Here is a 12107-nt window from a genome sequence, read left to right on the forward strand (position 1 = left end):
GTGGTAAATTTGGTGTTATGCATATTTTAATATAATAAAAATGCAAAACAAGGAGGCATTTTGGGGCCTAGGGGTAGAACATTCTCCCCATGTGGACTGCTGCCATCCCTAGTCATTAATATTCAGTGCCTGTTGAAGTTTGGATCTGGAATCCTCCCCATAGGCCCATGTGTTAAAGCCTTGGTCCCCAACTTGGCACTAGTGGGAGGTGGTGGAACCTTTAAGAGGAGGGGCCTAGTGGGAGGTCTTTAGGTCATTGGGAGTATGCCCTTAAAGAGGATAATCAGACTTCATCCCTTCCCTCTTTCTCTTTTTTACTTTCTAGCCATGAGGCATTTTTGTTCTGCCAGATGCTCCAGCCACAGGTCTGAAGCAATGGGCCCAATTGATTAAGAACTAAAACCTCCAAAACTGTGAGTCAAAATGAACCTTTTCTCTTTATAAGTTGATTATCTCAGGTATTTTTTTACAGAGATGGAATACTGACTAATAAAGTGTCCAATTATATATAGCCTAATACTTAATAGTTATTATGCTTAATTAAATCACCTGATATTAAAAATTTTTTAAAAATTAACAAGAAATTTCTTATCAAAGGGTCTGCTTCTTGGGGAGCAGCTGGAGGGAATTAAGACATGCTTCATTAGAAAATTTTAGATATTGACCATTCTGATTTAGACTATTACGACTAATAGATAGATATCACTCATCTGGAGCCTGATTAGTCTTGGGCCCACTCCTGGATGGTAAGTCCAAGAGAAGTACACTCAATGTGGAAGGCCCTGCCTGAGAGGATACCAGCCCGTGAGTGGGCATGTGTAATCACAGGGGCAGCTGGGTTTAGAGTGCTTCCATGTGCCAGGCACTATGCTAGGCACGGGTGATACCCTGGCTTACTTATAGCAACCCTAACAGGTGGGCACTTTTTGCTTTTGCCATTATGCAGACAGGGACAGAGGCTACTAGATTGTGATGCATCTTACCCATGCTTCCTAGCTGGCAGTGAGCAAAAATCTGACCCTTGCTCTCCTGCGTGGAAACTTCTCTTGCTTCAATATCTCCTGTGGCGCCAGGTGGAACCAAGGGGGGTAAAGATGTGATGACACTCAGAAGGCTCAGACTGCTGAGCACACGTGACTCCAATGCTACAACTCGTGGGCTTCAGACACTGGGAGCACCACCAAATCACAGGTTTCTTGGTGCTGCCTATATTTAAAAACTTGCAATGTTTCATTTAATCAAGGCTTCTATCTTTGGGTTCATGACCTCTAGTTTTAAAATGCACCTCAGCCCTTTTACCACCTAGAGCCCTATTATCTGACCCTCAGACGACTGTGCAGACCAGACCTTGAGCCAGACTTTCTGCCATCTCTGCTTTCTCTTCCTCTCCACCAGGAGAGCACATAACAATCTGTAGTGGTATCATAAATTTAAAATCTGGACACAGAGGCAGAAGCCTTAGCCGAGCTCTCTGATTCTGCCACAGTTATAACATTTAACCCCTCTTCCATCTGACAGTCAAAATCATGAACATTCACTAGGCTATGCTTTTCCACAATACACTATATTAGGCATCAGGGGACAGAAGCTTGCAGGGAAACTCAGACTTATATGAATAAAAAGACAACTAACTCATAAGCTACCAGAGGGCAAAGACAGGGTTCCATGGGTTTATTTATTTGGCTGGAGGCCTACTGCTCAATAAGTGTTTGTGGAATGAATGAATGGTGTCACATTTTATTGACACCAATCATTCCAACAGAGACTTCATGAGTTCCGTCATTGCACTGTACTGCACACTGGGGATTCAGCAGAGCACAAAACAGACTTATACTTGCCCTCATGGAGCTTACTGCAGGAGGGAGGCAGGGTTCTAGGCCATAACCACAAGGCAGTTCTGGCCTGTACTACACAAAAGTGGGGAAAGCAAGGCAACAGGAAGTGAATCATGGAGGAATGGCAGAAAAGTCTTCTTTGGGGATGAAAAAGAGCCAGCAGGAAAGATGGCAGAACAGCAAGTGCAAAGGCCCTGAGGGAGAAATGATCTTGCCTGGTTACAGCAACATAAAAGAGTCCATGGGGGAGTGGAGTGGGATACAAGGTGGGAGAAAAATGGAGGATAAACTCAGGGATTACTTCATGTGGGCCTCTGCAGGCCACATGATGAGTTTGCTGTCAACTGAGTGGCACAGGAGCCCCTGAAAGGCTTAGAGCAAGGGAGTGGCATCATCTGATTTGTTACTTTTAAAAAGGCATTGGCTGCAGTTGGAGGATTAACTGTAAAGGGGCAAGAGTGGACATGGGGGGACAACTGAAGAGGCTACTGCAACAGTCTCAGCAAGAGATGATGGTGGTTAGGCTGCAATTGTGGCACAGGAGATGGTCAGAAATGGCCAGGGGCTAGGATTGTGGCTCAGCGGTAGAGCACTCGCCTAGCATGTGCAAAGCGCTGGGTTCAATCCTCAGCACCACATAAAAGTAAATAAATAAAATAAAGATATTGTGCCCAACTACAACTAAGAAAAAAATTAAAAAAAAAAATAAATGGCCAGATTTAGGGTGCAGTTTGGAGGCAGAACCCCTGGGGATTGCTGGTGGTTTGAATGAAGGAATGAAGTCAGAGCAATCAGAGCAGTAAAACAGAAGTGCCAGACGAATGGAAGAGCCAGCAGGTCCTATAGATGCTGGAATGAGGGTGGAACCTGGTGGCCTGCAGTGGGCCCGGAAGACAGGCTGCCAGGTGGGGTCTCGCAACCCAGTTATAAGAATACAGGTGTGAAGGAAGAGGCATGAGCAAGGGGCCTGTGGTGGGAAAGTGTCCTGCTGGGGACCAGGGTAGCGCCAGCCTGAGGAAGCTCGTGAGGAGTCGGGGGTTGATGGCAGCTGGATGCAGACTATGAAGCCGCACAAAAGCAAGGCTAGGTTTCAACTTAGCTCTTCAGGGAAGGGGGCTACATTCAGGACTGAGGGCCTCTGAAAGCCTTTTCTCACCAGATCCTCTCTCTAGAAGCCCAGCCAGGGAAAAGCATCAAAGCCCGGCAGGCCGGAGGCTCTCGGTGACAAGATGCAGTGTGAATACACCAGGTACTTGCTCAGGGTGGTGGTGCCACAGGGTGGCCTCGGGGAGGGGGAGTCAAGGGGAGCAGAGAGGCCCAGTCTTCAGTGTGCACAGCTGAAATGCACAGCCCTGGGGCTGCACAGAGAAGCCTTGCTATAGCAGGTCCTCGAGAAGCAATGTATAGTGTGGACTCTGATGACATCAGTCTCCCTCAAGACAGGAATGGGCTTTATTGAATGGGCTTTTTGCTTTCTGTGTTCAAAGAACATGTGTCTTCCTAAGTGCCAAGGGTAGAGTGGCGTGCCTCAGGAGAAGAGACTGCCATCCTCTCTGAGCAGGAGAGTGGAACAGTGCAGAGTTCCCTCCGTTCATTCATTTACGGGCATGTGTTTCCGGTGTGCTGGGTACTAGATTGTTTAGAGAATCAACAAGACAGAATCATTGTCTGAAAGACCCTCACAGTCTAGTGGAGGACCCAGATCTGTAAACAGAGTGAGAGACAGGTGCTGGGCAAGCAGTCTGCTCATTCAGGCCACAACAGTTAGGACAACTGTTCCTCTATGCAGTGTCCCAGAAAGCCACATACCTGTTTGCTTTCCTGATTTTTGCTTTTCCCTCTGTCTTCGGGTAATGCTATCTCTTAGCCGTTTAAGATTTTCCTGGGAAAAAAAGTAAGTATATTCCAGAATTACACTCTTTGAATACTAGAGAGCTTCCTTCTGATTTTAAGCTATAGGCAAGGCCTAAAACATTTTCACATTTGTACCTAAAGAGAAGACATTTCTTCCACAATAAAGTCTCTTCCCTCCTCTCTGGCTCTCAGCAGCATTTTCAGCCCTATAACCCACTGCCCTCCTCCACAGACACCCCAGAGATAAGCTGGTCTCTGATCTGCTCACAAACACTCCTCATACACCTGCCTCTAAGACTGTGTCCTCCCACTATCACCCTGACCTTGAAGGATGCTGATTTCTCTCCACAAGTCTGTTCTGGGCCTGGGTCAAGACTCACCTTCTCCCTGAAGCTTCCCCAGACTGCTCTGGGCCTTGGTGTCCACCCTGACAGCACTTGGGGATATGCTGACTTGCAAGTGTGTGTGTGTGTGTGTATGTGTGTGCATGTGCTCCTGCCTGTGTGTGTGCCTTGTCTCTTCAGGGACACTGTGTACTCTCCAAGGGCGAGAGGCCAGGTGTTGTACCTTTTTATAATCCTGCCATCTGGTCTACTGTAGCCATTCAATAAATGTTGGAAAGATACTTGAGGCTCAAGATTTGCTTCTATTTTAGTTAATCAACAACAACAGCATCTGAGCATTCTAGGGAAGCTAAGCATCTAAGCATTCAATGCCCTGGAGGGTATGTCCAGACAATCTGGCTGAAGAAGAAGGTCCCTGTTAGGGAATCCCAGGTGGAAAAACTAGAAAGTTCATAACTGCAGGATGAGTAGAATAAGCCTTGTCCAGAAGCAGCCCGGAAACACTGGAAGTTGTGCAGGGGTCATGGCTTTAAGGTTCTGGTGAAATGAGGGGAGGAGCTGAAGATAAGGAGCCTCACGGGAGACCAGGTAACAGACCAGATGCAGGTGACAGAGCTGACAGTGGGATGCAGCTGGGGTAATGGAAAGACAGGAGCAGATATGAGAGGAAAAATGCCACAGAACACGACCAGACACGAGGGACATGGGTCAAGAGCCATAGAATCCTGGAATCTGGCCTGAGGTCTCTGGGAGATGGCAGAGCAGTAAACAGGAAGAGGAAGTGGGAAAAGGGAAGCAGCCTGGAAGGACGGTTTGTTGTTGGACACGCAGCAGGTCTAGGGCACCTCAGAAGGACACATCCTGCTGGTGGCTGGAACTGTGGCACTGGAGACACAGAATCAACAGTCACCTGCACAGAGAAGCTGAAGGGAACCTCTGGTAGAAATGGGAGATGAAGAAGATGGGGGGGCAGACAGAAAGGCAGAGGAAATAGAACAGGGGCGGGGGCCTCAGAACAGCCTCCACCCCACTAGTCTCGGGATGCACCAGGAGGCTGTAGAGGCACAGAGTAGGGTGTGCTCGCATGGACTGGGGTTCTCTGATGTGTTGAACCTGAACTTCAGTTGTCCCCTCTACCCAGGAGTTCTGGGCAAGTTCATGGGAAAGAAAGATGCTCTTGGATGGAGAGGCACAGAAACAGCTCCATTCAGTATGTGTTTACTCTGCGCCAGGCACGTGAGGGATTTCCGTGGTTTACAACATCTAATCTCCGTCCTCATACTTCACAGGTGGGGAAATGGGGGCACAGCAAGGCCAACGTCCTCCGGTTGCAAGTGGCAGAATAAGGGTGTAAACTTAGGCTGATGGCTCCAGAGCCTGGCTGCTGGTATCTACTGTGCCACGTGGTCACAGACACGGGGTGCGGGGGAATCATTGTTTGGCCAGGGCCAGTCTTTTTTCTGCAGACCTGCAACGACCTTGGGGATCCTGAGTGAGGAGGGGCCTGGATTCCTGCCCTCAGCCCTGCAGGGTGCCCTCCACCCTTCAGAGCCCAGAGGGAGGGAGGGAGAGTCAGGGAGGGAGGGAGAGCCGGGCATGGAGGGTGCCCCATTTTAAGGAGCACTAAGAGGAGGAAGGTGGAGGGTTGGAGGGAGCCGGAGCTGGATGGAATCACCTCTCCAAGCCTCAGTTTTCTGTAAAATGGGTGTGATGATTACTTTAAAGGCATGCTATGAGGCGAGGAAGAGCAGGTCTATTCCACACTAGCACAGCGCCCACTCTCTGCTCTCAGAGCTACACTGCTGTGGCCTTCTCACCACCTCATCCACCCCAGAAGACCAGGGTCACTGCTGGGTGGCTGCCACAAGCTCCCCTGCCCCAGTAGCTGGTGTCTCAGATGCTGTGAGAACAGGACTTAGAATATACACAGCAGGAGGTAGATTAAAAGGCAATGGTTCTAATCCTGACTCAGTCACTTAGTAGGGAAGTGGACTGTCTCTTAGCCTCATGGGTCCCATATCTTCCTTTTTAGCATATATCCATGGAGTATAATTTAAAACATGTGGAATTATCTATTCTCATGAAAAACCAAACCACATAGCTAAAGCAAGAGTCTGTGACACCCTGTCCTCTAATCTCAGTCCCTCCCATAGGTAACCACTGGGATAGGCATGCACTGACCCTTTCCAGGGCTCTGCCTGTGCAGCCCGGGCGCCTGGAGAAACACAGCCTGTTGGTGTAGGAGTTGTTTTAACTCGAGTGGTTTTGTATTTGTAACTTGTTTTGTTCATTTAATCATATTTCTTGGGAGCCTTCCAAGTTCTCTTTGAGTCCTAAAAAGGGATCCTTCTGTGAGAGGTTTGGCTCTAAGAGTAGGGAAAGACTGTAAAGAAGAAAGCTGGCTGAGCTGGGCGCGGTGGGGCCTGTAATCCCAGCCACCGGGAGGTGAGGCAGGAGGACTATGAGTTCAAGACCAGTCTGGGCAATTTAGTAAAACCTTGTCAAAACAAAGTAAGAAATAGAGAGATGGACATAGGGAGAGGGAGAAAAAATAATATTAAAAAAAAAAAACACAAGCAGAAGTTAAGGGCCAAGTGCAGAGTAACAGAATTAGGGTATACAGAGGAGTCTTTGTTCCTAACCTCCAGCTACAGCACCCCCAAAAGCCATCCAGCTCTCAGCCAGGGAGCTGTGGGGTTCCAGACAAGGGAACACAGACGCGAGGCTCCTGACTCAAAGGGACACCCATGCAGATGTTCAGAGGCACAGCTGTAGGTGCTCAGTATAGATTCGCACAAGACGGCCATGGCCCCCACTCCACTGTCCAGCTGAGAAGTGACATGAGCATGCAGAGGGAGCTGGCTACCTGCTGGAAGCGAAAGGACTCGGATCGCCTCTTCTGGTTGAGCTGCCACTCTTTGAAGTGCAGCACGGCCTCATCCACGTTGACGATGCCCAGCTTCACCTGCTCCTGCAGGGTAATGAGCTGCCGCTGGCCTGGTGTTTTCATCCCGGCAAATGGGTCATAGATGCTCGACTGGGGCCTGTCCCTCCATGGCCTGACGGGTGGCTCTGGAAAAGATGGCAGAACTCAGCTTCAAGTTCCTCACTAGGCAGAGCACACCCGAGGAAGAGGGTGGGGTAATGAGGCTGGTCACAGGCTCGAGAGGACATGGCCCAAAGGAACAATTACAGGCAGAACCAACAAGGGGGAAATGTGACACAAAATCAGGTGAGAGGGAAGCAGCTAATAATTTCAAAGTTTGTCATCTGAAAGCAGAGGAGGCTGCAACATTAAAGGGAGGCGTGAAGTCACTTGATCTTCCAAGCCTTAATTATCGAGGCACCTTTGGACCACAACCCTGACACTATTGACATTTGGGGCTAGATGATTCTTTATTGCAGTGTTGTCGTGTGCATTGGAGGATGCTCAGCAGCATTCCGAGCCTCTACTACCTACTGGGTGCCAGTAGCACTCCTTTCCCCAGTTGTGACAACCAAATATGTCCCCAGATATTGCCAAACATCCTTTGGGTAAAGAAGGGCAAAGTCACCCCCATTTGAGAACCACTTCTTTAGACTCCAGTGCACTTCGAGAATATACAGTAAGAGTCTATCTAGGATGCATCTCCCAGCTTCATTCCCACCCTGTCTCTGAGCAACAATTGTGGACAGACAGCCATGAAATGCCAAAGGAGACTGAAATGCCAATGGAATCGTGGCCCAGGTCCAATACCTCCAGGTATAAATGAAGTGCTGGGTTACATCCTTGGGTTGTTCTGTGCCCACCTCTTTTCCATATTACAAATGCACAGCTCTCTGCTTTGGAGATTCTAGGGAAATATGAAGCCAGCCACCCCACTGACCAGGCTATGATCTCAGTTCTGTGGGGAAATGAGCTACTTGCAGAGAGAATGGGGCCACTGGGACATGTAAGGACAACTTGACATTTTACTTCTCAATTCATGTAGGGCTACTTGATTCCAAATTCCTTCAGCACAACCCCATTTGGACACTGTGATTTCGGGACATAGCAAGAAGGAAATAGAGAGATGGCTTCACCAGTGGGTACTAAAAAAGACTTGAAGGGATCTTGCATGTGCTTCTATGTAGCACATGCAAATTAATCAAGAGGAAAAAAAGATCGAGGAAGAAGGTTATGAACTAAACATGGCTGGCTGGTCACCAGAAGCTGGGGATGGCCTGGCCCTCCACTAGCAGCCAGCGGGAGAAGGGGATCTCAGGTTTACAATCACGGAGAACAAATTCTGACAACAATGTGAACGAGCAAAGAGACAGATTCTCCAGTAGAGACCCTCCAGGAAGGAATGCAGAGGCAGCACTTAGTTCCTCAAACTTCCACTACAAGTTTTTAGAAAAATGACATGTCCAAGTTATTACTCGACAGGAAAAAAAAAAATGTCTTTCAAAACAAAGTTGAATCAAAGCACAGTTGAACTAGTATAGACAGGATAAACAGGTAACTGAAAGGTATGTATCACAGGAAAGACCGGGTGCCAGGTCACCACTTGCATTCTGTTGGCATCAGTCTCAATGTTTAGATTGTGCTTTTATGTGCTGAATGGACACTTTCAAGTGTCCTCTGTATGATCAATTTGTACAAGAGCCTAGGGAACCTGCTTCTTCCCCCTCATCCGTTACCTCCAGTACAGGATTTTCAGACAGCTCCTCCTCTTGGGTTTCTCTATTTGGCAATGCCAAGGAACTGTTGTTATACTTGGAAACCCGCCCCCCCGAGATGTGAACACCTCTCTCCTCTCTCCTCAATTTATCCAAGGGATGTGAGGACAAGAGCTGGCTTACCTTTTCTGATGCTCTCTGAGGAAACATAGAGATTTCCAGGCCGCTCTTGACTTTTTTCTGCAAAAACTGTGAGAGAAATAATATTCTGAGTAAAAGAAAAAACATTTTTCTTTTTTCTTTCTTCAGGACTCTATAACTTTTGCAAAAAAAAAAAATAATGTATTAAAATCTTATGGGAAAAAACTGAAGATGTAAGACCACCATTTCTAGTTGTGTAAGCCAAGACTCCAAAAGGAGAAAACTGAAGAGAAGCAGTAGAGATGGTCAAAAAAGACAGGTCAAACAGACAAGATCTCAAACTTAGAAAGACAGAGCCAGCCAGAGGACAGGTCAGCATTTACAAGATCATTAAATAAAAGGATCGTGAGATGCCAATCAAAACTAAATTGAGATCTCATCTCACTGCAGTCAGAATGGCAATGATCAAGGTAACAGGCAATAATAAACGCTGGAAAGGTTGTGGGAGGAAAGGAACACTTGTACATTGTTGGTGGGTCTACAAACTAGTAAAACCACTCTGGAAATCATATGGAGATTACTCAAAGAAACTAGGAATGGAACCACCATATATGATCCAGCTATTCCACTCCTTGGTATTTTTCCAGAAGATCAAAAATCGGCATACTACAGTGATATAGCCACCTCGATGTTTATAGCAGCACAATTCACAATAGCTAAATTATGAAATCAACCCAGATGCCCATTAATAGATGAATAGATTAAAAATTGTGGTGTATATATACATACATTATATATAAAATGGAGTTCTACTCAGCCATAAAAAAAGAATGAAATTAAGTTATTTGCTGGTTAAGCGGATGAGAACAGAGACTATCATGCCAAGTGAGATAATCCAAACTCAGAAACTCAAAGGTCAACTATTTCTCTCAGATGTAGAAGCTAGAGAAAAAAATTAAGGAAAGAGGGGGTTGGGGTTGTGGCTCAGCAGTGGAGTGCTCATCTAGCATGTGTGAGGCACTGGGTTCGATCCTCAGCACCACATAAAAATAAATAAATAAAATAAAGGTACTGTGTCCAACTACAACTAACTGTGTGTGTGTGTGTGTGTGTGTGTGTACATAAATTAAGGAAAGAGGGAGGGAAGGATAAGATAACATAAAGATAAAGGATCAGTAATAGAGAAGAAGGAGATCAAGAGGCAGAGTAGAGGGGTGGGTAAGGGGAGGCAGTGCAGAATAAATTCTTAGAAAATCATGCTACGTGCATGTATAGCTGCACAATAGGGAACCTCACATTTATGCACAGGTAGAAAGAAGCAATCGAATATAAATTAATAGATGAGTGAAAGGAAGTCTAGTAAAGTAGAGCAAAGAGAATGGGAGAGAGGAGGGAGGGCAGGAGGGAAAAGCGGAGGGAAAAGGGGGGGAATCATGAACTGAAATAAAAGTGCATGCATGTAAGAGTTTGTTGGATGAACCCAACTACCAGTATAACTATAAACTCTAAAAAAAAAAAAATAGTTTTGAGTTGAAAAAAGAAGAAGACGAAAAGGATCATGGGAACAAGGAGATGTACCCAGATCCCAGAACACCTGAAACTAGCCATGGAAGACCTTGTAGTTTGAGAATAAAAGGGAGTACCTACCTTCTTGTGGCCAACAAGTGCCACAAGACAGAACTCTAAGCAGTGGAGCAGGTGAAGTATGTGCACAGCTCCAAAGGGACTAAGATGAAGACACTCACATGGGATAGACCCATAAAGAACAACAGAGAAAATCTGGAAATGACAAATATTCCCTCAGTAGGTATTACAGTTCCCTGGGGTCTCAATAAGACTCCCTGGTTTCAAATCCTGGCTCTGCCACGTATGAGCCATATGATCTTGCACAAGAGGCTTGACCTCTCCCTGTCTCCACTTCTTACCTGTAGAATGAGGGTGATAAGGGCGTCTTCATTGGGTTGTCATCAGGATTAAGGGAGTTAATACTAGGAAAGTGCTTAGAACAGTGTCCAGCACATGTTCAATGTTAGATTTCATTATCATCATGCATATTTAAACTTCAAGATCAATGCCAATAACACAATAGTGCCTTGGCACTACTAGTTAATATGAATTTTGTTGAAAGCTTTCTCTGCTTCTGTTGAGATACCTACATGATTTTTGTCTTTACTTCTATTAATTTATCAATAAATGCACATTTATCAATTTGTGGATTTGAACCCCCCTTGCATCCCTGGTGAAACCAATTTGTTCTTGGTATATAATCTTTTAATATTTTGCTGAGTATGATTTGCTAATATCTTATTAAGGATTTTTGCATCTGTGTTCATCAGAGATAATTTTCTTTCCTTAATGTGTCCTTATCTGGTTTTGATATCAGGGTGATGGTGGCTTCATAGAATGAAATCTGGAAGTGTTCCACCCTTTTCTATTTCATAGAATAATTTGAGAAGAGTTGGCATTAGTTCTTTAAAGCTCTGATAGAATTCAGCTAAGAATCCATCTGGTTCTGGGCTTTTCTTTGTTAGAAGGCTTTTTATTACTGCCTCATTCTCATTGCTTGTTATTGGCCTATTTTAGTTTTCTGTATGCTTTTGGTTCAGTTTTGCAGGTCAAATGTATCTAGAGATTTCTTCCAGGTTTTCCAATTTATTGGAGTATAAGTTTTCAAAATAGTCCCTAATGATACTTTATATTTCTGTGATGTCTGTGGTGATTTCTCCTTTTTCATCACTCATTTTATTAATATGAGTCTTTTTTTCTTTTGGTTAGTTTGGCTAAGGGGTTATCAATTTTATTTATCTTTTCAAAGAACCGACTGTTTCATGGATTCTTGGTATTTTTTATTCTCTATTTCATTTATTTCAACTCTGATCTTAATTATTTCCTTCGGGTTTTGGAATTGGTTTGTTCTTACTTTCTCTGGGGCCTTGAGAAGCATCATTAGTTTGTTTATTTGAGCTTTTTCTGATATTTTTATATAGGCACTCATAGCTATAAACTTTCCTTTAGAACTGCCTTCATAGTATCCCAAAAGTTCTGGTATATTGTACCACTACTTTTTTTTTTAATTCTAAGAATTTTTTAATCTCTCTCCTGATTTCTTCTTTTACGTATTCATAGTTCAAAGGTGGCTAACTCAATCTTCATGTGTTTATATCGTTTCTGTAGTTTTTCTTGGTGTTGATTTCTAATTTCATTCCATTATGATCTGATAAGATGCAAAGAATTTTATCAATTTTTTAAATATTTTCTAAGAGTGGCTTTGTGGCCTAAAGTATGATCTATT

General features: G+C 45.1%; 1 protein-coding gene across 1 annotated transcript in view; it reads right to left on the minus strand.

Annotated features, from left to right (window-relative positions):
• Pik3ap1 (phosphoinositide-3-kinase adaptor protein 1) overlaps positions 1-12107 on the minus strand; it is a 116910-nt gene that overhangs the window by 20486 nt on the left and 84317 nt on the right. Inside the window, exons 11-13 of the mRNA XM_015494573.2 lie at positions 8858-8923; positions 6900-7105; positions 3645-3717 (exon numbers count right to left, since the gene is read on the minus strand). Of these exons, the coding sequence (XP_015350059.1) occupies positions 3645-3717; positions 6900-7105; positions 8858-8923 (345 nt within the window). The remainder of the gene's footprint in view (positions 1-3644; positions 3718-6899; positions 7106-8857; positions 8924-12107) is intronic.

The sequence above is a fragment of the Marmota marmota genome, unplaced genomic scaffold, assembly GCF_001458135.2.
Source record: "Marmota marmota marmota unplaced genomic scaffold, marMar, whole genome shotgun sequence".
NCBI classification, from domain to species: domain Eukaryota; kingdom Metazoa; phylum Chordata; class Mammalia; order Rodentia; family Sciuridae; genus Marmota; species Marmota marmota.